General features: G+C 44.8%; 2 protein-coding genes across 3 annotated transcripts in view; one reads left to right on the top strand and one right to left on the bottom strand.

Moving 5' to 3' along the window:
- Positions 1-21,796, top strand: DDB2 (damage specific DNA binding protein 2). 2 transcript variants are annotated; one of them, XM_034646363.1, is made up of 10 exons: positions 3-279; positions 1,433-1,566; positions 1,931-2,122; positions 16,872-17,017; positions 18,297-18,392; positions 18,446-18,627; positions 19,143-19,285; positions 20,709-20,873; positions 21,021-21,066; positions 21,376-21,796. In XM_034646363.1, exons 1-10 carry the CDS (start codon positions 153-155, stop codon positions 21,423-21,425), a joined length of 1,281 nt encoding a protein of 426 aa, XP_034502254.1. In that variant the 5' UTR covers positions 3-152; the 3' UTR covers positions 21,426-21,796. The 2 variants fall into 2 exon arrangements, with proteins under 2 accessions (XP_034502253.1, XP_034502254.1); XM_034646362.1 differs by having other exon boundaries at positions 1-279; positions 20,709-21,066.
- Positions 18,809-23,255, bottom strand: part of ACP2 (acid phosphatase 2, lysosomal) — a 10,572-nt gene continuing 6,125 nt past the window's right edge. The window contains exon 11 of the mRNA XM_002921631.4: positions 18,809-22,813. Coding sequence (XP_002921677.1) covers positions 22,680-22,813 — 134 coding nt within the window. The 3' untranslated portion in view covers positions 18,809-22,679. The remainder of the gene's footprint in view (positions 22,814-23,255) is intronic.

A 23,255-nucleotide genomic window follows, 5' to 3' on the forward strand; every position in this document is an offset into this window, starting at 1 on the left:
CAGAGCTAGAAGCCAGATTGAAAGCGGTGAGGCTGTTTGGCGGGAAGTTGGCTTAGTTCCCTGGTCCCCGCCTTGTTTCTCCCCAGAGGCTTCACAATCTTGCCTCCACGATCTCGGCATAGGGCATAGTACCCTTTCGCACGGAGGACGCGATGGCTCCTAGGAAACGCCCAGAAACCCAGAAGACCCCCGAGGTGTCTGTGCGCCCCAAGAGCAAGAGGAGCAGAAGCCCCCGGGAGCTGGAGCCCGAGGCCAAGAAGCTCTGTGTGAAGGGCCCCGGTACTGCCTGCGCCTGCTGCTTTAATAATTCCGCCTTTTGGGGTTCTCACGCAGGAGGCTGGAGTGGGGGATGGGTGCTACTGATTTCTCGAGGCTGTCCCAAGTTTCGGATGCCTCGGGCTGTGCATTTTTCTGCAGGTCCTTTGACATCATAGAGCTTGGGCTTAACCCCTCTCAGGTGACGGGAAGAGTCAGATGAGCTCCATTACATAACACACAACGGACCTTCAAATTCCTTGTTTGTACCAGGATTTTTACACACGGAGGACTGCTTAAAATAATCCTACCTTGCCTGGTGGTGTGTGTGCTGAATTTCGATAGTCGTGGTTGCTAGCTGTGTGTCCTTGGTTTCCGCTGTAAGAACCCTCAATTTCCTTCCTTAGAAAATTCATTCTCTGCGGTTTATTGGGGCTTGAACCTGGGGCGATAAGGAGTGTGAAGGAACACAGAAGACTGGAGCAGGGGGTTGTTGATGAAGCGCTTTTTGTCCAAAAGAAGAAGGAATGGGTTGTCAAGAGGCCAGATTCATAGAGACCAGGTCCTCAAATACATCTTTATTCCTGTTCTAAGTGTATCCACCTCTCTGAAAGCAGCTTAGCTAATTTAGAGCCATTCCAGACCCTCTGGATCCTGCTGGTTTCTGAAAGAACAGATTGGACTCAGGGCCAACAACTGGTCACCTATACATTATTGTAATACAGGATTTAAAGATACTCCTTTCCCCAGTCCACTTCTACTGTGCTATCCTAAAATCCTTTTATTGTGTATCATATGTAATTTTAAAATTGCCACCCAACCCTAGTATGAATTTTCCAAGCCACTGGGAAAAGTTCTGCGTAAACTTTATTCCTGCGTGTCTCTTTGGCTCAGGGCTCAGAAACCCTTCAAGGGTTTGGTTTCATATGATTTCATATTTAGTTTCACTTCAGAATTACTATTTTGGGGAGCGTTTGGGGCAAGGGGCTGAATCCCTACTCACTATTTATTTCTTGTGCTGGGCGAGAGTGAGCAGACCATGGAAAGGCCTTAGGAGGTGATGGGAGAGATTGGCTATGCCGCATGAAAAAACAAGGCTTTCTTTCTGAGATTTCAGCAGGAAACTCTTCCGTGCGTGAGAAGAGAGAGGAAAATATGTGTCTGTTCTGCTTGGCAGGTTCTAGCAGAAGATTTGACTCGGGCTGCCTTTGGGCGGGGTTGGCTAGCCTGCAGGTCCCGCCACCATACAGCATCGTCAGGGCCCTCCACCAGCATAAGCTGGGCAACACTGCCTGGCCATCGCTACAACAGGTGAGGCGGTTCCTGGCTGAAGTGCTCAGGGGGTTGCCCGGTACCTTTTCACTACTAGGATGTTCTCATTTTAGATGCTGGGTTGGTTCAGTCGGTTGTCGGCATGGTCAGATCACCTCTACCTTGGTGACAGACCTACTGGGCATTCAGCCAGGTAGAAGTCTCAGGCAGCAAAGGTCTCATCTGGAATGCACTCTGTCCCCTTGCTTTCCAGGATGAGTTCATGCATAGAGCCAGGCAGTTAGTTTTCCCTTGGTGGGAGGACTTGGCCCTAGAGCTCGTCTATGGAGGAGGCAGAGATTGGCAATTTGCCCAGGACTTGGGTTTTAATTCAACTTAATTCTTTTTTTTCCCTCTGTGTCAGGGTCTCCAGCAGGCCTTTCTGCACTCTCTGGCTTCTTACCGGATATTCCAAAAGGCTGCCCCCTTTGACAGGAGGGCCACATCCTTGGCATGGCACCCAACTCACCCCAGCACCCTGGCTGTGGGTTCCAAAGGGGGAGATATCATGCTCTGGAACTTTGGCATAAAGGACAAACCCACCTTCATTAAAGGGGTGAGCAGTTCCCTGGGCCAGTCAATAGTGCTGAAGAAGTGTTTGTTGAAGGAATGAAAAGTTATCCAGGAACGAGGAGATGATTGGGATCAGAAGGAACTGGGTATTTTCAAACAAGTAAATGGTAATGCTACTCAAATCTTCCTTGAGTGCCAGCCCTTAACACATCAGAAGGTATAAAATATTGATCACTCTCTTGTAAGTTATCACATAGAACAGAATCTGAGCCTCTTCTTAACCCTTGGCCTCGTCTTCTACTGCTCTCTTTCCTCACTTCCTATGCTGTTGCCACACTAGCTGTTTCTATCCCTTAAACAGGGTCTTTCCACTTGCTCTTCTCTTTGACTGGGGTACTCTTTCCCATGGTTTCCTCACGGCTAACTCCCTCTTATCATTCCGGTCTTGGCTGAATGTACTTCAAACAGCTTTCACTGACCATTCTGTCTAAAGGAGCCCCTACTTCCCTCATTCACTCCCTGTCGCCTTACCCGGCTTCGCTCCCCTCTCCCCACAATGTTTTTCAGTACCTGAAATGTTTTACTCATTTGTATGTCTGTGCCCATACAAATGTCTTTGGAAAACAAGCTCCATGATAAGAGGGACCTTGTCTTTCTGGTGCGCCACCATATCCCCAGTGCCTAGAACAATGTTTGGCCTAGAGTAGCTGCTTTATGCTTGTTGAATGAGTGAGGGCCTTGAAGTGTAACTGGGTAGATGGGATGTATACATGCAAGATAATTGGCAGTACAAATGCTACAAAACGTGAGAGAAGAAAGAACCTCTGGTGAGTTGGAGTCAACAGAGAAGGCTCATGGGTGAGTGGGGAGCGAGGAAGAGCAATAGTTAGGTAAATGGAGAGAAAAAGGAAAGGCAGCATGTGTTTGGGGCAAAGCTTGGCATAGCATGTTTTAGGGATGGTTAGTATTTATCACCAGTTGCTGAGGGGTGAGAGTGTCGCCCCCTCCAGCAAAGAGAAGACCTTTAGTTAGCCCAGCAGGGGGCTGACAGTGGAGGGTTGTACTGTAAAAAATGAGGCTCTGGGTTTAGAGCAGAAGCCACAAACTCACATGCTTAACGAAGCCAAACAGGAAAAAGAATGATGGGGGGTGGTGTCAGTAGTAAACTGGAGACGGCTGACATGGAAGAATCTAGGTCCCATGACAGTATCAGACTGATTTGCTCAAATGAAGCCTGAAGTCCCAATTTTTTTTACATGAAGTGTTCTGATTTTTAAAGATGGTGATGAAATACACCTAAAATGTACGTCCTGACCATTTGTAAGTGTGCAGTTCAGCACCATTAAGTACCCTGGAGTTCTTGTGTAGCTAGTGTCCAGAATTCCATCTTGCAGAAGTGAAACCCTGCACCCGCTAAACACTGACTCCCCGTTCTTCCGTCTCCCCATCCTTGGCAACCACCATTCTACTTTCTGTCTTGATGATTTTGACACTCTCATGAGTATCTTGCATAAGTGGAATCATACTATATTTATCCTTTGGCTTATTTCACTTTGCATAACGTCCTCTAGGTTCGTCCGTGTTGTAGCAGGTGTCAGAATTTCCTTTTTAAGGCTGAGTAATACTCCACTTGATGCATCTACCACATTTTGCTTCTCTGTTCATCTGCTGATGGACACTTGGGTTCCTTCCACCTTTTTGGCTATTGTAAACAATGCTGCTAGGACTTGGGTGTGCAAATAGCTCTTTAAGTCCCTGCTTTCAGTTCTTTGGGGCATATACCCAGAAGTGGAACAGAAGAGATAGATGAGGCCAAGGGTGAACCCAAAGTAGCCCAGCAGAAAAGGCCAGGTTAGACAGGCTTGAGATGAGATGGGTGTTCAAGAAGACAGGTGCTTGAAGCCAGAAAAAAGGCAGCCAGGGAAAATGCTTTGGACAGAGCTCGTCTTCCTGCCCAGCCGGTGAGACAGGTGACCACCAGAAGGGGCAGTTCTAAATTGAAGTCAAAAGCCAGAGCTCAGACAGGAAGACACTTGTTTTTTGGTTTTGTTTTTTGTTTTTTTGTTTTTTTTCCCCTAGGAATCTAGGACATGGGAATAGAGAAATTTAAGAAGTAGCCTAAGGGTGTCCTAGGGGAAGAGCCTCCTGACCAAAAAGGGAATGACATCTGCTTTCAACTTGTGCCAGGCTGAGGCTTCCTTTTGGTTTATACCACTCTTTAGTATAATGTGCCTTTGAGTGACATTTCCTCACACTATCTCGGAGATTGAGCTGAGCTTCTAACTTTCTGACTAGCAGGAAGCTAGACAGGAACAGAGGAAGGCTATGGTGGTCTGGAGAGCTATCTGTTTTTACTCCCAGATACTAACAGAAAGTTGATTTCAGAACAGGGACTGAAGGAGCCTCATTTTGGTACTTTTTTTAATTTTTAAATTTTTTTAATTTTATTTATTTATTTTTTAAAGATTTTATTTATTTATTCGACAGAGATAGAGACAGCCAGCGAGAGAGGGAACACAAGCAGGGGGAGTGGGAGAGGAAGAAGCAGGCTCATGGCGGAAGAGCCTGATGTGGGGCTCGATCCCATAACGCCGGGATCACGCCGTGAGCCGAAGGCAGACGCTTAACCGCTGTGCCACCCAGGCGCCCCAATTTTTTTTTATTTTTTAAGTGGGCTCCACACCCAATGTGGGGCCTGAACTCACGACCCGAAATCAAGAGTCACATGCTCCACTGACTGAGCCAGCCAGGCACCCCTCATTTTTGTTACTTCTTTAGTCCTCTGACCTTGGCTCTGATCTTTACATCTTGCAGGTCTTTGGCAAGGAAACACGTATGACATTTTCAAAATGAAGATAACTTGGTTTTACTCTTATTGTAAAATGATCCATGCTTATAAGAATTTCAAACAATACAGAGAAAAGCATAAAGAATAAAGATGACTTGAAATCTCCATTTGGGGATCTTTCTCTGTGTGTATACACTATTACACACACCCATACTTCTGCTTAGATGATTAAATATTCTACCCTAGAATCTGTTGTCTTTTACTTATTATGTCAGATATTCTCATTTAAAATCATATATCAGATGACCACTGAAAATATCCTATCCCTTTTGTTTTTGTAATGCCTTTGGTATCAGGGTAATGCAGACCTCATAAAAAGAATTAGGAGGTATTCCTACCTCTTGTATTTTCTGGAATTATTTGTGTAGAATTGATACTATCTCTTCCTTAAAATTTTTGTCATATTTTTAGGCCTGGAGTTTTCTTTGTTGGGAAGTTGACTATATAGTCAATATCTTTCATAGCTGTGGGGTAGTTTAGGTTCTCTGTTTCTTGTGAATGAGCTTGGTAGTTTGTCTTTCAAGGAATTTGTCCATTTTAACTAAGTTGCTGAGTTTTGTGACATGAATTCGTTCATGGTATTTCCTTACTATCCTGTTAATGTCTACACAATCTTTAGTGATACCTCCCCTCACATTCTCAATATGGGCTATTTGTGTCTTTTTTTCAGCCCCAAAGTTTCCTCATACCCCTTTGTAATCCACTGGTCCGTACCTTTGAAAACCTTAGATCTGCTTTCTACCCCTATTGGTTAATTCGCATTTTCTAGACTTTTATATAAATGACATAGCACAATATATACTCTTTTTTCCCCCTGGCTTCCACTCTATAATTATTTGAGATTCACCTACATTTATACGTGTATGAGTAGGTTTTTTTTTTTTCTTTCTCAGTAGTGTTCCATTATATCAATGTACCACAATTTATCCATTTACCTGCGGAAGATGATTTGGATTTTTTCCAGATAAAAATAAAGCTGTTATAAACATTTATGTACAAGCTTTGTGTGGATATATGTTTTCATTTTTCTTGAGTAAGTACCTAGTTGTGGAATGACTGGTTATAGAGTAGGTATTTTTTAAGGATTTTTTTAAATGAGAAGAAAAACTTCAATATTTACATATTTGCCATTTCCAGTGGTTTTCATTCTTTTGTGTGATCTAGATTTCCTTTTTTTTTTTTAAGATTTTATTTATTTTTATTTGACAGAGACAGCCAGCGAAAGAGGGAACACAAGCAGGGGGAGTGGGAGAGGAAGAAGCAGGCTCCCAGAGGAAGAGCCTGATGCGGGACTCGATCCCAGAACACTAGGATCACACCCTGAGCCGAAGGCAGACACCCAATGACTGCGCCACCCAGGCGCCCCTCCTTTTTTTTTTTTTTAAGGTTTTATTTATTTGTTTGAGAGAGAGAGAACAAGCAGTGGGGAGGGGCAGAGAGAGAGCGCACAAGCAGGGGAGTGGCAGGTAAGGTAGAGGAAGAGACAGAAGCAGACTCCCCGCTGAGCAGGGAGCCCAATGTGGGGCTCAATCCCAGGAACCAGAGACCATGACCTGAGCTGAAGGCAGACGTTTAACTAACTGAACCACCCAGGAGCCCCTAGATTTCCTTTTTGTAACATTTTCCTTCTACCTGAAGAATTTCCTTTAACATTTCTTATAATGTAGGTTGTTTGGTGATACATTTTTGTTTGTTTGTTTGCCTTTTTTAGGGGAAAAGATATTTTTGCTAGGTATTCTAGGTTCACAGGCTTTTGTTTTTGTTTTTGTTTTCTTGCTTTTACTACTTTAGGGATGATTTCTGATGCAAAGTCTTCTCTCATTCTTATGTTCCTCTTTACATTATTTTTCTTTTTGTCTTCTGGCTGCTTGAAAAATGATTGTGATTTGTCTGGGGTATTACTCTATATGTTTCTCCTCTTTGGGGTTCATTGTATCTCTTGGATCTATGAGTTTGTCATCAAATTTGGAAAATTTTAGGCCATCATTTATTCAAGTACTTTCTCCCTCCTTTTTATTTTCTGGGACTCCAATTATATATATGTTAGGCTCCTAGGTATTGCCCTACAGGTCACTGATAAACTGTTCATGTTTTAATGCCCCCCATTTTATTTTGCATAGCTTCTATTGCTGTCTCTCATATTCACTGGTCTGCTGCATTATCTAATCTGTATTAGATGTTTGGGGGTTTTTGGGATACTGTATATCATCTCTAGAAGTTTGATTCGGGCCTTTTTAAATATTTTCCATTCCTTTTTTTTTAAAGATTTTATTTATTTATTTGATGGAGAGAGAGGGAGTGCATGTGCACAGGAAGGGGGAGCGGCAGAGGGAGAAGCTGGCCCCCTGCTGAGCAAGGAGCCTGATGCGGGACTCGATCCCAGGACCCCAGGATCATGGCCTGAGCCAAACGCAGATGCTTAACTGACTGGGACACCTAGGTGCCCCAATATCTTCCATTTCTTTTTTCATGTTCACTACTTCCTCTACTTTCTTGACTGTACAGAGTATGTTCATAATAGTTATTTTAATGTTTTTGTTAATTCTATCATCTGTGTCACTTCTGAGGGTGTTTCTATTCATTTAGTTTTCTTCTGGTTATGAGTTCTATTTTCCTGCTTCTTTGCATGCCTGGTAATTTCTCATTGGATGCTAGACATTGTGAATTTTACATTGTTGGATGTTGGATTGTGTTGTATTCTTTTAAATATTGTTTGGCTTTGTTCTGGGAAGCAGTTACTTATAATCAGTTTGAGACCTTCAAGCCTTGCTTTTAAGCTTTGTTAATATAGTTACTATATTCATTTCCTATTGCCTCTATAACAAATTACCATAGACTTGCTGTCTTAAAACAATACAATTTTATTCTCTTACAGTGAGATCTGGAGGTCAGAAGTCTGAAATAATTTTTTCTGGGCTAAGGCCAAGGTGTTGGCAGGGCTGGTTCTTTCTCAAGGTTCTGAGGGGAGAATCTGTTTCCTTCCTTTCCTCACCTTCTTGTGACCATCTGAATTCCTGGGCAATGGCTGCTTTTTCTGTCTTCAAAGTGCATCACTCCGATTTCTGCTTCTGTCATCACATTACCTTCTCTTCTGACTGACTCCTCCTGTGTTCCTCTTATGAAGACCAGTTTGATTTTGATTATATCTATCCCACCCAGATAATCCAGGATAATTTTCCCATCTCAAGATCCTTAACTTAACCATGTATGTAAAGTTCCTTTTGTCATCTATCATATTATTCACAGGGTCCATGGATTAAGGCATAGACATCTTGGGGACCATTTTTCAATCTACCCCAGTTAGCGTGGGTTCAAGGCAGCCTGTAGATACAAGCTGTCCTCACCCTGAGGCAATACCCTTCTGAGGACTTGATGTTTTGTACATTAAGTCTTTTCTTTCTGGACATTGAGAATACAGACTGTTCTGAGGATTTCTCCCCTACTTTTTTATGGCATTTCTCCCTGCCCCTATCCCCCAGTCTTGGGTAGTTTCCTCAGACACACTTATACATTAATACTTCCTCCAAAGATTTGAGGGGACCCTTGTGAAAATCTCCAGAATGCTCCTTCTGTGTGTCTCTCTCCTCCCCAGCATTTTGCCCACCAATTCTTGCTATGTTGGCTTTCCTAAAACTCTGTTTCCTCAGCTCAGTGAGATTGCTAGGCTGTGTGGTTCCTTCCTGTCTTGCAGCCTGAGTACTCTCTCCAAGCAGTTACGCTGGGGCAATTGCAGGGCTAACTCCTTTATTTCCCTCCTGTCTTGTGCTGCCTGTTGTCCAATGTCTGAGAATCTAGTTCACGTATCTTACACATTTTTTTACTTGTTTAAGGCAGGAGAATAAGACTCTCCATCATGGTTGGAAGCAGAAATCCACACTTACTAATTTTTTTTTTTAAGATTTTATTTATTTGACACAGAGAGACAGACAGCCAGCGAGAGAGAACACAAGCAGGGGGAGTGGGAGAGGAAGAAGCAGGCTCATAGCAGAGAAGCCCGATGTGGGGTTCCATCCCACAACCCCGGGATCACGCCCTGAGCCGAAGGCAGATGCTTTAAGTGCTGTGCCACCCAGGCGCCCCCACACTTACTAATTTTAATAGTTTTTCCGAGGATTTAAAATTTTTTCCTACACAATCTTGTCATCGACAAATAACAAGAATTTAATTTCTTTCTTTATTGTTCTTATACTTCTTTTTTTGCCTTATTCTATTGGCAAAGACCTCTAGTATATTGTTGAATATTAAGTATAGCAGACGTGCTTGTCTTGTTCTTGATCATAGAAGGCTTTCATCTTTGATCATTATGTACGATTTCTTCTACTTTTTATTGTGGTAAACTATACCTAACATAAAATTTACCATTTTAGCCATTTTTAAGGGTCCTTTGTTGTTGTTTAGTAATCTCTACATTCAACTCACAACCTGGAGCTTGAACTCACAACCCTGAGATAATGAGTTGCATGCTCTTCCAACTAAGCCAGCCAGGCATCCCCCCATTTTAGCCATTTCAAGTGTACAATTAAGTACATTCACATTGCACAACTGTCGCCACCAATCATCTGACAAACTTTTTCATCTTCCCAAAATAAAACTCTGTACCCATTAACAATGACTTTCTATTACCGTCCCCTAGATCCACTAATCTGCCTTCTGTCTCTATGAATTTGACTATTCTAGGTACCTCGTATAAATGGAATCACAATATTTGTCCTTTTGGGTCTGGCTTCTTTCGTTTAGCATAATGTTTTCAAGTCTCATCCATGCTGTAGAATGTCTCAGTATTTCATTCCTTTTTATAGCTGAATAATAATCCATCATATGGATATGCCACATTTTATTTATCCATTCATCTGTCGATGGACGTTTGCGTTGTTTCCACCTTTTGCTATTATGAATACAACAGCTGTGAATGTTCATGTGCAAGTTTTTGTTTGAAAACCTGTTTTCATTTCTCTTAGGTATATACATAGGTGCTTGTTTGTGTTTTAAAACTTGTCTGTTTTTGAATATCCTTTATCAGACTATGGAAGTTCCCCCTTTTACTTCTAAATAAAATAAATTACCAGAAGTTCTTATCATGAAGGATAATCAAATTTCATCAGATACCTTTTTTGTATCTCTTAATATCAGCATATGGTTTTTCCCCTTTATTCTGCTAATGTGATGTTACACTGATTGATTTAAAAAAAAAGATTTTATTTATTTGAGGGAGAGCATGAGTTGTGGGGAGGGGCAGAGCGAGAAGGAGAAGCAGACTCCCCGCTGAGCAGGCAGCCAACCTGCTGCAGGGCTCGGATCCCAGGACCCTGAGGTCATGACCTGAGCTGAAGGCAGACACTTAACCGACTGGGCCACCCAGGCGCCCCTCCACTGAGTAATTTTTGTATGTTTGTTTTAGTTTATTATATTTGAATTTTTCATTTACATTTTCTCACACACCCCCCTTTTCTTAACCTTTCCAATTCTATCTCTAGCAAGTAATATTGCCTCTTAAAAATTGAGGTACAAGCACATAACACTTATCACTGAACTATTTTTAAGTGTATGGTAGTGTTAACTATATTCATATTATTGTAGAGCAGAACTGTAGAACTTTTTCATCCTGTAAAACTGAAACTGTGTACCCACTGAATAAGTTCCTCATTTCCCCCTTCCCTCAGCCCTTGGCAACCACAATTATACTTCCTGTTTCTATGAGTTTGAACTACGTTAGATACCCCTAGGTTTTGATGGTCTTGTTGTGGTTACATAGGAGCACGTTCTTGGAGGAAATACACAGTAGAGTATTTGAGGGTGATGGAACATCATGTTGGCAATTTATTATCAAATGATTCTAGAAAAGCTTTTTTTTTTTTTTTTTTTACAGAAAAGCAGTGCTTTGTATAATTTTTGCAACTTTTCTAAGACTTTGAGATAGTTGGAAAACAAAGTTAAAAAAAAAAAGACTGATATTATTTCTTCCTTAAATGTTTAGTATATTCAGCAGTGAAACTACCAGGATCTGGAATTTACTCTGAAAGAAAGTTTTTAGTTGTGAATACAGTGTCTTTCATAGATATCAGACGATTCTGATTTTCTTTCATCTTCTGTCAGTTTAGCAAGTTTGTATTTTTCTAAGGAATTTGCCCAGTTCATCTAAGTTTTCAGATTTATTGGCATAAGATTGCTTATTATATCCTCTTAATAATTGTTTAAGATGTCTAGGATTTATATTGATATCCCTTTTTTGATCTATTATATTGGTTATTTGTGAATTCCATTTGGTCAGTTCCACCAGGGATTTATCAATTTTATTAGTCTTTTCGTTGAACCGACTTTTTTTTTTTTTAAATAGTTTCCATGCCCAATGCGGGCCTTGAACTCACGACCCTGAGATCAAGAGTCACATGGTCTACTGACTGAGCCAGCCGGGCACCCCCCAACTTTTGTTTTTAATTCTCTCACATTATATTTGTTTTCTGTTTCATTAATTTCTGTTCTTTTTTCTACTTTTTAAAAAAGATTTTATTTGTTTGTTTATTTTAGAGAGGGAGAGAGAGACAGCAGGGGGAGGAGCAGAGGGAGAGGGACAAGCAGACTACTCTGAGTGCAGAGCCTAACACGGAGTTCAGTCCCACAACCCTGAGATCATGACCCCAGATGAAATCAAGAGTCAGTCACCCACCGTCTCCTACTTTCTTTTCCTGTTACTTTCACAACCCCTTGGATGCATGTTTTGAGTCATTGATCTTTACCCTTCTTTTTTTTTTTTTTTTTTTTTTTTTTAAGATTTTTTTTTTTTTTTTTTTTTTTTTAAAATTTTTTTTTTTTTTTTTTTTTTATTCTACAGAGACAGAGACAGCCAGCGAGAGAGGGAACACAAGCAGGGGGAGTGGGAGAGGAAGAAGCAGGCTCATAGTGGAGGAGCCTGATGTGGGGCTCGATCCCATAACGCCGGGATCACGCCCTGAGCCGAAGGCAGACGCTTAACCGCTGTGCCACCCAGGCGCCCCTGATCTTTACCCTTCTTTCACTGGGGATGCTTCTATGAATATTTGTGTACAAGTTTTCACATGAACATACATATTCTGTTCTCTTTGGTATACGTCTAGGAGTGGAATTGCTGGGACATATGGTAACTTTATGTTTAAGTTTTTGAGGAACTGCCAAGCCATTTTCCAGAGCGACTACTCCATTTCACATTCCCACCAGCAATGTCGGAGGGCTTCAACTTTTCCATATCCTTAACAATGCTTGTGTTCTTTTCCAGCTTTATTGAGGTATAATTGACAAATAAAAATTGCACATATTTAAAGCATACAGTGTGAATTTTAACACAGGTACATTGCAAATGATTACTACAGTCAAGCTAATTAACATTCATCACTTCACATATTACCATGTGTGTTCTGAGAACACTTAAGATCAACTCTCTTAGTAAATTTCAAATATACAATATAGGGGCGCCTGGGTGGCACAGCGGTTAAGCGTCTGCCTTCGGCTCAGGGCGTGATCCTGGCATTGTGGGATCGAGCCCCACATCAGGCTCCTCCACTGTGAGCCTGCTTCTTCCTCTCCCACTCCCCCTGCTTTGTTCCCTCTCTGCTGGCTGTCTCTATCTCTGTCAAATAAATAAATAAAATCTTAAAAAAAAAAAAGAAATCTTCAAATATACAATATAGTATTAACTATGGTCACCATGCTGTACATTGATCTCTGGAACTTATTCATCCTGCATAATTGACGCTTTGCACCCTTTGACCCACATCTCCCCATCTCCTTCATCCCCAAGCAGCTGGCAACCACTGTTCTACTCTCAGCTTTTATGAATTCCCCATCTGTAGATTCCACATAAAAGTGAGATCTTGCAGTATTTGTCTGAGTCTGACTTAGCTCACTTAGCATAACTTCATCCTGGTTGTCACAAATGGCAGGATTTCCTTCTATTTAAAGGCTCTCTAATATTCCATCATATATACATACTACATTTTTTTTATCCCTTCATCTGTTGACAGACACTGAGGTGGTTTTCCTACCTTGGCTGTTGGGAATAGCTACAGTGAACACAGGAGGGAAGATAACACAGTGAGAAGTTCATTTTTTTTTCCTTTGGCTATATACCCACAAATGGGATTAATGGATCATGTGGTCTTTCTAAATTTTCCAAGGAACCGCCATACTGCTCTCCACGGTGCCTCAACCAATTTACATTCCCATCAACAGAGTACAAGAGTACCTTTTTCTCCACACCCTTGTTAACACCTGTTATCTTTTGTTGTTTTAATAATAGCCATTCTAACAAGTGTAAGGTGATAGCTCATTGTGGTTTTGATTTGCATTTCCCTGGGGTCAGGATTAGTGACGTTGAGCACCTTTTCATATACCAGTTGGGCATTGTATGTCTCCTTTGGAGAAAGGTCAACTGAAGTCCTTTGACCAGTTTTTAATTAGATTATTTGGGGGTTTTTTTGTTTGTTTTTTTGCTATTGAGTTCCTCATATATTTTTGATATTAACTTCTTATCAGATCTAGTTTGCAAGTATTTTCTTCCATTTCAGGGGCTGTCTTGTCACCACTTGTTATTGTCCATCTTTTTTATCATCGCCCTCTGAGTGGGTGCGAAATGGTATGTCTGATGACTAATGATGTTGTACATCTTCTCATGTGCTTGTGGCCATTTGCATGTCTTTGGAAAAATGTCTGTTCAAATCCTTTGTCCATTTTTAAATTACGTCTATTTTTTTTAATTTTAACTTTTTAAAAGATTATTTATGTATCTATTTGACAGAGAGAGACAGCGAGAGAGGGAACACAAGCAGGGGGAGTGGGAGAGAGAGAAGAAGGCTCCCCACAGAGCAGGGAGCCCAACGCGGGGCTCAGTCCCAGCACCCTGGGATCATGACCTGAGCCAAAGGCAGACATTTAACCAGTGAGCCACCCAGGTGACCCTAGGTCTGTTTTTTTTAAAAAGGATTTACTTATTTATTTGAAAGAGTTGGGGGGAGTACAAGTGGGGGGAGGGGCACAGGGAGAGGGAGAAACAGACTCCCCAATGAGCAGGAAACCCAGTGTGGGGCTCAATCCCAGCACCCCGGGACCATGACCTGAGCCAAAGGCAGACGCTTAACCAACTAGAGCCACCCAGATGCCCCAGTTGTATTTTTTTTAATGTATATTAATCACAATTATTTTAAAGCCTGTATCTAATAGCTCTAATATCTAGATCTCCTATGTCTTTCAACTATTGTTTTTTCCTCTTAGTTTTTGGTTTTGGCCTTATCTTCTGATATGCTGGGTGATTTTAAATTTAATGCCAAATATTGCATATGAAAACTTGTAGAGGTAATTTGGAGTTTTGAGTGGTGGTATTTTCCTCCAGAGACAATTTTTTCCCCTCTGACAGGCGGGTAGGATGGAATGAGATCATCTTCGTCCAATGAGACTGAAATGATTTGAATCTGGATGCGCTTGGGTGGCTCAGTCGGTTAAGCATCTGCCTTCAGCTCAGGTCGTGATCCCGGGGTCCTGGAATTGAGCCTCACATCAGGCTCTCTGCTCAGCGGGGAGCCTAATTCTCCCTCTGCCTGTCGCTCCTCCTGCTTGTTCTCTCTCTGTGTCAAGTAAATAAAATCTTAAAAAAAAAAAAAAAAAAAAAAAAGAAATGTTTTGAATCTGGACTTCAGTCTTTGTCGGGGTCAGGCTCTTTCCAGTTTGTTCTTATCTCTAGCATGTCAGGGATCCTAAGTAAAAGCTAGATTTCTTCCAACACCTTTCCTCCTTGGCAGGTCAGAAGTCTAGTTCTGCCCCATTTGCCCTACGAGACTGGCAAGGCCTCAGCCTGGCTTCTCAGCCTTGAAGCCACCCACCGCTTTCCATTCAGCTTCTCTGCAGTTCCATTCCTCTGCTTCAAAGCCACAGCTTTCTGGGCTGCATAGGCCTGGAGGGGAAAAGCAGCATCCAAAAGTCAGGCCTACCTTTCCGCTTCTCCTCTCTCTAGGATGTCGGTCTTCAAGTCCCTGATGCCTTCATAGCTCTCCATTGACTTCAAAAACTTTTCTTTAAAGATACCGATTTTGTTTCCTTTTTCTAGTGCTCAAAAGAAGGCTGGCCCAACACGAGCTAACCACCATCTCTGGGATAGGAAGCTCCAATTTATTTCTTTATCATACTTTGCCCTGTTGTTCTTCCTTCTCAGAGTTGTTCATAACCACTGAAGTCTACCCTTACTAGAAGAAGAACACACATGCATTTTAACTTAAAATGTTTATATATGGGTTTATTACTAATGTTCGACATAAGTCCAGTCCTTTTCTGGGAGTAACGGTTCACTAATGAGGGCTCACCTGGTCTAACATAAATCACACCCATAATGTCTTCTTTATAGGGTCTAGTTTCCCTTTCCCTGAAAGTGGAGACATAATTTTTTTTAAAGATTTTTTTATTGGGGCACCTGGCTGGCTCAGATGGTTAAGCATCTGCCTTCGGCTCAGGTCATCATCTCCGGGTCCTGGGATCAAGCCCTGTGTTGGACTCCCTCTTCAGTGGGGAGTCTGCTTCTCCCTCTCCCTCTGCCTTAAAAAAAATAAATAAATCTTTTTTTTAAAGATTTTATTTATTCATTTGAGAGAGAGAGAGACAGACTGCACAAATGGCCTGCAGGGAGAGAATCCCAAGCAGACTCCCCACTGAGCACAGAGCCCATCACAGGGCTTGATCCCACAACCCATGAGATCATGACCTGATCCGAAATCAAGAGTCAGACACCTAGCTGAGCCACCCAGGTGCCCCATGGAGACATAATTTAAAGACAGTTGTGAAGCAATCCGATTGCAGATTCTTTTTGAATTGTTATTATTTCCCACTTCTTAAGTGTTTATAAGTATCTCACCCATGCTTAATTTGACAACTATCATTTTTAGCAATTCATTTTTATCTAGTTTTTCCAAGTATTCAACATGGCTCCTATAGAAATAACTGTGGTCTTCCTTTCTGCACGTAGTTCCTGGGTTTAATTAAATTACATGTTTAAGTAAATGCTTAAATGTTTCATTGAAATGTTTAAAGTTTAAATTTTTAATGACACGGTAAATAAACGACATGTAATTAAGTTACATGTTTAATTAAATCACATAATTACAACAAAAAGTACAACGGGCATAAGTGGGTTTAAGAACAGCTCACCACAAAGCCTCGGTGAGCACAGGACTCAGCTGTTGGGAGCAGAAGATGATCCCGGCAGCAAGGGTTGGGCAGACCACGGGCACCAGTTAGAATGCTTTGTACAGGGGACGGACGTGCCAGTGAGCATGTGGAGTGAGCTAAGTGGACGCTGGGTCAGAGGCCCTATAGTCTGTAAGGCTGGGATAGCGGCAGCATGGGAAGTGGAGATGGAGCTCTGGAAGCTGTAGAGTTTCTTAAAACTGTGCCTGATACATCATAAGCACTTAATGAGGGTACACACAGCAACTTGGCTGCATCTCAGGGCCATTATGCTGAGTGAGGTGAACGCAGCCAGTCGCAAAAGGACGCGTACTGTAGGATTCACTTCTGTGACTCTATTCAAGGCAAGGCCACAGCAGAATGATGGCGAACAGAACCACTGTGCCCAGGGGTTACAGGTAGGGGAGGGGGTGTGACGACGACGGGAGAGCACAAGGGAGTTTTTGAGGGGATGGAACTGTTCTGCGTCCCGATCTGGGTGGTGGCTATTCAAATCTCTACTGTGTGTTCAAATTCATAGAACTGTCTTCTAAAAACAGCCACATGTACTGTATGTTAATTTTTTACCCACTCCATTAAAACTAAAGTCTTAAGTAAGAGGGAGCGTCATGGAGCGCATTCCCGTGTCGGGCCCCTCGGCTGGCCTGGTTGCACCTGTGGCCTGCCTGGCTCTGGTCGGTGTACCAAGGTCTCGTCCTCCGCCTGGGCCATCATCACTCACTGGCTTTTCTCTTCCTTGTGTTAGATTGGAGCTGGAGGGAGCATCACTGGGCTGAAGTTTAACCCTCTTGATACCAACCAGTTTTTCACCTCCTCAATGGAGGGAACAACTAGGCTGCAAGACTTTAAAGGCAACACGCTCCGAGTTTTTACCAGCTCAGGCACCTGCAAGTGAGTAACCTCACTAGGAGGGAAAGGGCTTCTGGGCTCTCAGCATAGTTCTGGTGAGAGCATCCAGACCTCACATGTGTTCCCCAAACCTGGCACTGGGAAGAACTGTGAGATGGTAGCCACTTCCCAGCCTCCCCTCTCTGAGAGCTTCCGGAGCTGTTCCTCCTGCATTCCGGGGGTGTTACTGCTTCAGTGAGGTGGTCTAGAACCTCCGCTCTTCCCAGCAAGGTAGGGGCTTCTGCTCTTACTGTGAGGCGTTCCTGTATTAGACTAGACCTGGATTCTCAGTCGTCAACATGGCATTGGCCTGGAAAGCCACTGGAAGGTTGGAGCAGGAGCTAGGAATTTAAAATTTCATTCCCTACGTCACTGGGGTGTAATGACGCAACCAGTTCGCTGATGGAAGGAAGCCTAAAGGGAGAGTCGAGTCCGCAGAGCACGTGGGACACTCCAAGAGCAAGTGGCTGGAGAAATTACAAAATGCTCGTCACTTGGATGTCTAGGCAGAGACCTGACTCTTACTGTTCTCTGAAGAATCCAGGGTGTGGGGGGTCTAACTGGCATTGGACGTTATTCCTGGGCGGCCCCACTGAGGTCAGGGCAGGAGACAGGATAGACTCAGTTCTCAGTTCCATGTCATTCTTCCTCAAGAAACCCTCCCTCTGAAAGACATTTGTAGGGGATTTGTAAGCACTGTAGCAAGGATTTGAGTGTTTGTGAGAAAAAGATATGAATCTGAGCTCTCCTGGCCAGGTTTTTGGATCCCCGAAGCAACCCAACCCCTTCGTCCTCAAGTCATCTGAGAGACAAAAGAGCAAGACAGAGCTCCTAGAGTTGTGTATGCTTTTTTTCCCTAAATGCTCAGAAGGGGGCAGAAGTTCCTTTCTCACCAGATCTGCGGAACAGAACTGGGCAGTCCCCGTTGGGTTTGTCATCTCCTTTGGCCCAAGTGGTAGAGAGTGAAGGGAGAGGGCAATAAACAGGTCTTCCTCAGAACCCAGGGCTGTAGGGGGCAATCTAGCCTGGGGATTTGCCTCATGGCTCTGAGCTGTGACTGCTTCAAGGACTCTTACTAGCTGAGTAACTGGACATTTTTCTGAGCCCATCAGCCCCATCCCCTCTGTTGGACAGTAGACAAGTCTGAGGGATCCTCGCTGGGAGTCTGTGGCGAGACAGTTATTCCCTCAGCAAATACTGATTAGACACTGGAGCTGCAACAGTGACTGAATGGACCTTGCCTCTGTCCCCAAGAATCTTACAGCACAGTTTCTCCCTCCAGCTTCTGGTTTTGCAGTCTGGATGTGTCTGCCAGAAGCCGAATGGTGGTCACGGGAGACAATGTGGGGCACGTGATCCTGCTGAACATGGATGGCAGNACCACCACCCACCCCAGCCTCCCTGCGCCCCACCTGAAGGGAGCCCTTCTCTGCAGCTTTGGAATCTGAGAATGCACAAAAAGAAAGTGACCCACGTGGCCTTGAACCCATGCTGTGATTGGTTCCTGGCCACAGCCTCCGTAGACCAAACAGTGAAAATCTGGGACCTGCGCCAGGTTAGAGGGAAATCCAGCTTCCTCCACTCGCTGCCGCATAACCATCCTGTCAACGCAGGTGTGATATACCAGACCTCATCCTTCCTGCAGACCCTGCCTGTCCAACCACTTCTGGCATTTTCCCTCAAAGTTCAGAAGCTGCTAGGTTAAACCTCTACCCTGAGCGCATCGGCCAAGTGGATGTCTTGGAAACTTTCTGATTCTAGCTGCCTCCAACAGCTGCTAAGTTTCCAGAATGGTTTTTTTTTTTAAGATTTATTTTATTTTTTTGAGAGAGAGCACAAGCAGGGGGAGGGGCAAAGGCAGAGGGACAAGCAGACTTCCCGCTGAGCGAGGAAGCTAAGATAACGAACCCAGCCAAGCCAAAATCAAGAGTCTGGCAGCTTAACCGACTGAGCCACCCCGGCGCCCCGTTTCTAGAATGTTTTTGTTCACAGTCCAGATTCACCTCCTCCCTTCCACCCCCATCTAGAGAGGAGTGGGAGAGAGGGTGCCCCTGCAGGAGAAGGCCTGTGGCAGCCAGGATAACAAGGGCCTGGGTTTCCTTCAGCTCTGGGGCTTTTCACTTGCTAGCTTGTTTCAGTCCCGATGGAGCCCAGCTCCTGACCACTGACCAGAAGAGTGAGCTCCGGGTTTATTCGGCCTCCCAGTGGGACTGCCCTCCGAGCTTGATCCCACACCCTCACCGCCACTTCCAGCACCTGACGCCCATCAAGGTAAGTGAGGGAGGCAGGGAGCTGTGATCACTTGGACGGACTGGGTCTACCTGAGGTTGGGAGAGGCCGGATCTGGAATCCCTAATCCCAGATCTCATCCTGCACCCTCACGAAGCTGTCTCTTCTCTCTGGGCACTCTCTGCAACTTCTGTCCCCCTTCTGCAATCCCACTGTGCTGTGTTTTCTTTGTCTCCCATAAGCTCTCTTCCTCGTCCCAGCCCACCTCCCAGCTGTTCTGCCCTCACCTCCAGTTACCTGCGTGTGCTGCTGGCGCCCCAGCTGACCTCAGCCCCCAAGGCTGACAGTCTTTAAGTCTTCAGATTCCTTCCTGCCCACGCCCCAGGCAGCCTCAACTCTGCCCGTTCCTCTGCTCTCCCGGTTTCTGTTCTTTTTCTAACACCGCAGCCCCTTTTCAGACCTCCAGGTTTCATGCCTGTAGTTCTTTCGTCAACAGAGCATAGTGGTGGGGGCACCAGCTTCAGGCAGGCCCACACCCCCAGTTAGAGTCCTTGGGTAAGCCGCTTCAATTTTGGATGTTTCCTTATCTCCAAAAAGCAAATGACAGTATCTGACAGGCAGGGTTGTTGGAAGAATCCGTATACTTAAAACACATGTCTAGTGCCTGGGAAGTACCACGTCAGCAGTGATCATTTAATACTAAAGTGGCTCCCACATACCTCAAATCAAATCCAAGCTCTTAAGAACAAGGGTTCCTCACTGGTTGGCTCCCACTGATCCACGTGTCATCTTCCACTTTGTATTCAGCCAGGACAATTTCCAGCTGCCCAGGCGAGACTTGTGACTTATTTCCAAGCCATAGCACGTACCACTCTGTCCTTCCTGCTAACCAGGTCTTTCCTCCTTCAACACTTCCTTGTGATTTCTTAGGAAAACCCCATGTGATTCTGTCATTCCGACTGCCAGATTTGTTGAGGGCGGTAATTTGGCAACACAGGGCTCCTTCCCTTTCTTGGCCACTAGCCGTTTTCTGCTCAACTCTTCGTCATTCGCGTTGATGGAGGAGGGACAGTAGTGGGATTACTTCAGAGTTTATATCCTATTTGGTTTGGTTACCAGAGACGTTTTGCTTGGTTGTAGGCTTACCTCTTTGATTAATGTCTGGGTCAAGCTGATGTTAAAACATTTATCAGTTGGTATGATCTCAGGAAACACGAAAGAAGGTGTCCCAAGGTCCAGAGGCCTGAAGGTGTCCCAAGGTCCAGAGAGGCCAATTTGCGATTAAAAATTTGGGATGGTGGATGCGTAAGCACTTGAAAGCTGTTCTTGTAGTTTCGTGTGGGTCTTATCTCCATTATTAAATTGCTGGCAATTGTACTAACAGTTGTGAGTGGCAAAGAATACTTTTGATGTCCCTCTTTATAGTACTCTGCATTTACTCTCATGACAACTCTCCATCTCCTAGGCAACCTGGCATCCTCGGTACAACCTCATTGTCGTGGGCCGGTACCCAGATCCTAATTTCAAAAGCTGTACACCCCATGAATTAAGGACCATCGATGTGTTTGATGGAAACTCAGGGAAGATGATGTATCAGCTCTATGACCCAGAATCTTCTGGTATCATTTCGGTGAGGTTTGGGCCCTCAAATGATGGGAGGAAGCAGGGCTTCAACCTACCTTCACTGACCAAAAACGACCAGAAATGTGTGCAGTCCTCACGTGCGCTTCTCCCAATACCTCACCTCCTCCTGATGCTTATGCCCTTGTCTCTGCAGCTCAATGAGTTCAATTCCATGGGGGACACGCTGGCCTCTGTGATGGGTGAGTGAAGCAGGCTGTATCTCAGATTGGCCAAGCCCTACCCTACTCCCCCAGGTTGAGTGCAGGCCCCCCTCAGCTTAGCCCTGCCAGTCACCCCAGGGTAGGTGTCAGTAAAGATTTCCAGGAGACAGTGGACTCTTTGGCCTAGGCCCTCCATGCCTCTTGCCTTATCTTGGTCGTGACAATGCCTGGCTGCTGTCCTGTTTCCTGGTATTTCCTGACCAAGTCCTAGGTTCCCTGGGCCAGCCCCCCAAATTCTCAGAGACTGATCATGGAAGGTCCAAGTCAGACTGGTCTCACTCCTCCTAGGTTATCACATTCTCATTTGGAGCCAGGAGGAAGCTGGAAGGCGGACATGAGAGACATTAATGAAGGTGTGGGCCAAGCCAGAGCTTGGCGCTGCCTGGGAACAAATCCTGTGAGAAGAGGCGGCTGTGTTTTAAAGGGCCAAAGGTATCCAAGTCTTAGGGTTGGAGCAGGGACACTGTGGCATGGGACACTGTGGGACTGGGACACTGGCATGTTACTGCTCTGGGCTTAGCTCCAGAAACTTCTCCAGGGTTGGTGCCCCAGGTGCCCCAAGGGTCCCTGCTCTATCTAGCCTGGAGCCAAGCTTGTCCTGGAGCCAAGGTACTTTTCTATTCTCTGACGTGCAGTGACAGAGTGGTCAGGCAGTGGTTTTCAGTTTGTGCTCACTATTGACGTGGCTAATAAAACCATACCCAACTGAGCTGCTGAGTGGATCTTCCAGCACTGACCTGGTCAAAGGGCTCCTTGGGGCCCCTAAATGAAGAAAAGGCACAGAAACAGTGCTAAGAGTCTAGAACTTTCATTCTCTGGCAGCTGCCTTAGCCCCATTCTGGACCACAGTCACAAGCTGTCCAGCTCACAACCTGCATTTGCCTCTGGTCCCTGGAGACCCCAGCCTAGCTGAGAGGGATTGTAGTGTCATGACTGTACCATAACTCACGCCCCTTCCCCCATCCCCCACCCCTTCCCCGGTCCAAACACCCTTCTGACCTGCTCCAACTGCAGGGTGACAGAGACGCCTGAAGCATTATGTCTGACTCTAATGGTGGCTTCAGGGGGACAAAGGAGAACTTGGCTGGCTGACCTCTGGACAATTTGGTTCCTTGGTGGCTGATGTCTGTACCCCCAATGTTGTGCAGTTTTTCCCACTAAAATAAGCACTGAGAGGCAAGACTGCGTCCTCTGAACCGTCTGCCAAAGACTGCGGGCTGCAAGAGAGAGCAAGGCTTGATCGGCAGGGCTGAGGCAGATCAAGCACTAAGTCCTTCAGTTTTTCAATCCCAGGTCCTGAGTGAAACTTGAACACTTGTCTACACTCCTGGTCCTTAGTAAGCATGGTGGAGGCAAATCTTGTCTGGAGAAAGCCCAAGTCCAACACAGTACTTGGTGAATAGGGAGGCACGTGAATGCTGAGTGACAGGTGCCACAGGCCAAGTCGAGTCCCACTTGTTCATCTAGGTTGGGGTTATCAGAGGGAGGCCAACCCAGGGTCTCCTGTCCATGGGCTGGGGAGCAGCAACAGTCAGGAGCAAGGGCCCAGCCCACCTCCCCTAGGAGGCAGAGGGAAGGGGGCTGAGTGGTTGTCAGGCGTGATCTTCCCCATCTGCGACGTGGCGGTAGCCAGGAGGCTGGGCCTGCATCCGGAAAAGGACGGTGAGGAGCAGCACTATGAGGAGGAAGAGGATGGAGCCACATACAGCCAAGGCCACGATCACCTCTGGGCACGGGACGGGGAGGGGGAGAGAAAGGGCATATCAGTGTTTATCGGACAAATATCTGACTGTCTACCACACACCAGGTGCTCTTCCAACGGACACATACACAAGTTAGTGACAGATGCTCTAAAGAAAAGCAAAGCAAAGAGAAAAGGATGGAAAGGTAGGCCAGTCAGGAAGGGATCACTAAGGAAGGCACAACCAACTAGAGACCTGGAGTCACTGAGACACTTGAATCTGAGAGAAGAGGGTCTTGGGGCAAGGGCGGAGTGTGTGGGTAGGCAGGAAGCAAGTATAAAAGACCCTAATGTGGGAATAAATTTGGCAAATTCTAGGATTAGCTACGAAATCAGGATCACTATAGCAGAGTGAGTGAGGGGCAAACAGACCAGAGCAGAGGATCAGACAAGAAGCGCCTGGAAGGCCATGGTGAAGAACTTGGAT

Source organism: Ailuropoda melanoleuca, chromosome 16, assembly GCF_002007445.2.
Source record: "Ailuropoda melanoleuca isolate Jingjing chromosome 16, ASM200744v2, whole genome shotgun sequence".
Lineage (NCBI taxonomy): Eukaryota > Metazoa > Chordata > Mammalia > Carnivora > Ursidae > Ailuropoda > Ailuropoda melanoleuca.

What these genes read in the sequence shown, in the direction of transcription:
- DDB2 (XM_034646362.1), top strand. Translation starts at nt 153, where the DNA reads ATGGCTCCTAGGAAACGCCCAGAAACCCAGAAGACCCCCGAGGTGTCT. An exon ending in CCTGGCCATCGCTACAACAG is followed by an intron (nt 1,567 to 1,930) that starts GTGAGGCGGTTC and finishes CCTCTGTGTCAG; the next exon opens with GGTCTCCAGCAGGCCTTTCT. An exon ending in TAACCATCCTGTCAACGCAG is followed by an intron (nt 18,628 to 19,142) that starts GTGTGATATACC and finishes TTCACTTGCTAG; the next exon opens with CTTGTTTCAGTCCCGATGGA.